This window comes from Austrofundulus limnaeus, unplaced genomic scaffold (genome assembly GCF_001266775.1).
Source record: "Austrofundulus limnaeus strain Quisiro unplaced genomic scaffold, Austrofundulus_limnaeus-1.0 Scaffold552, whole genome shotgun sequence".
In the NCBI taxonomy this organism is placed as follows: Eukaryota; Metazoa; Chordata; class Actinopteri; order Cyprinodontiformes; family Rivulidae; genus Austrofundulus; species Austrofundulus limnaeus.
Window position 1 is genome coordinate 70,970 of NW_013952954.1, and position 1,371 is coordinate 72,340.

The following is a 1,371-nucleotide window of genomic DNA, read 5'->3' on the forward strand; positions in this document are numbered from 1 at the left end:
GCATGTGTGTCAACGACAGAAAGGCAGATGTGGCAGTGGAGGGTGTCAAAGCAGTTTGGAGAGAAAAACAAAGTCAAAAACAAAAAAAAAGAAAACGATTAATCGATTATTAAATTAGTCATCGATTATTTTAATAATCGATTAGTCCTCGATTAATCGTGGCAGCCCTATTATAAATATTAAAACACATTTTCTGTGCTGTCCATCACTTTTTCCCTGATTTCCTGTCTGTGCCGCCCGTGCAGCTGCTGGCGCCTCACGTGCGGATCTGGGACTCGGTGAGCCTCAACACGCTCCACGTGATCGGGGTGGGGGTGTTCGACAGGGCGGTCACCTGCGTGTCCTTCTCCAAGTCGGTGAGCAGCAGCAGCGCCCGGTCCTGCCGCCGTGCTTTTAAAAAATAAACAAAAACTTGTTCTTCTACTGACGTCGCTTTGCTTCCAACATCCAGAATGGCGGCAGCTTCCTGTGCGCCGTGGACGACGCCAACGATCACATCCTGTCGGTCTGGAACTGGCAGAAGGAGAAGCAGCTGGCGGACGTTAAGGTGAGCGATAAGAGATGTGCAACGTTAAAGTCTGGTGCTGGTGGATAAAACCAGCGCTTCTTTCCCCCCCGCAGTGCTCCAACGAGTCGGTGCTGGCGGCCATGTTTCATCCCATGGACACCAACCTGATCGTCACCTGTGGGAAGTCTCACATCAACTTCTGGACCATGGAGGGCAACACCCTGACCAAGAGGCAGGGCCTGTTCGAGGTAGCTTCACTCTGCTAATAAACAGCTGTGGTTAAAAGAAGCTGCACAGGTTTACAGCCTCTTTCTGTTTCCTTCACAGAAACACGAGAAACCAAAGTACGTGCTGTGTGTGGCTTTCGCTGAGAATGGAGACGCCATCACCGGAGACTCCAGTGGGAACATCTACATCTGGGCCAAAGGTCAAAACGTGCATTTCTGCAGGATATTTCTACTTTAAATTATTAATTTGATTTTTTTTAAATGCAAATGGGCAACAATGCACTACTAAACCAATATTCTCATGGTATTTAGGGGTTAAAATGACAGTAAATTATTTTTAAAACAGCATGGGCTTTGTAAGGGGTCCCCAGACCCAAAACAAGAACCATTGCTTTAAAGGGATCCCTGATTATTTGTAACATTAGACTTTATTTGATAAACATACATTTTAACTGTAAAATAAAGACTGTAAAAATACTGTATGATGTTTAGTTTTGTAGATTTTTAAAATATATTTTAACACGGACGGAGACATTTTATTTCCACACAAAGCATTCTGGGTAAATGATGACGTGGATAGGTCCTCGGTGCGAGGCTGCTAGCGAGCTATATCCACCCTGAAGGTTAATCTTGGAC

The 1,371-nt window shown here is 45.3% G+C and overlaps 1 protein-coding gene across 1 annotated transcript in view; it reads left to right on the forward strand.

Moving 5' to 3' along the window:
• eml2 (EMAP like 2) overlaps positions 1 to 1,371 on the forward strand; it is a gene marked incomplete at its 5' end in the record, with an annotated part of 29,363 nt that overhangs the window by 16,385 nt on the left and 11,607 nt on the right. The window contains 4 exon segments of the mRNA XM_014026420.1: positions 246 to 356; positions 452 to 547; positions 622 to 756; positions 836 to 935. Coding sequence (XP_013881874.1) covers positions 246 to 356; positions 452 to 547; positions 622 to 756; positions 836 to 935 — 442 coding nt within the window.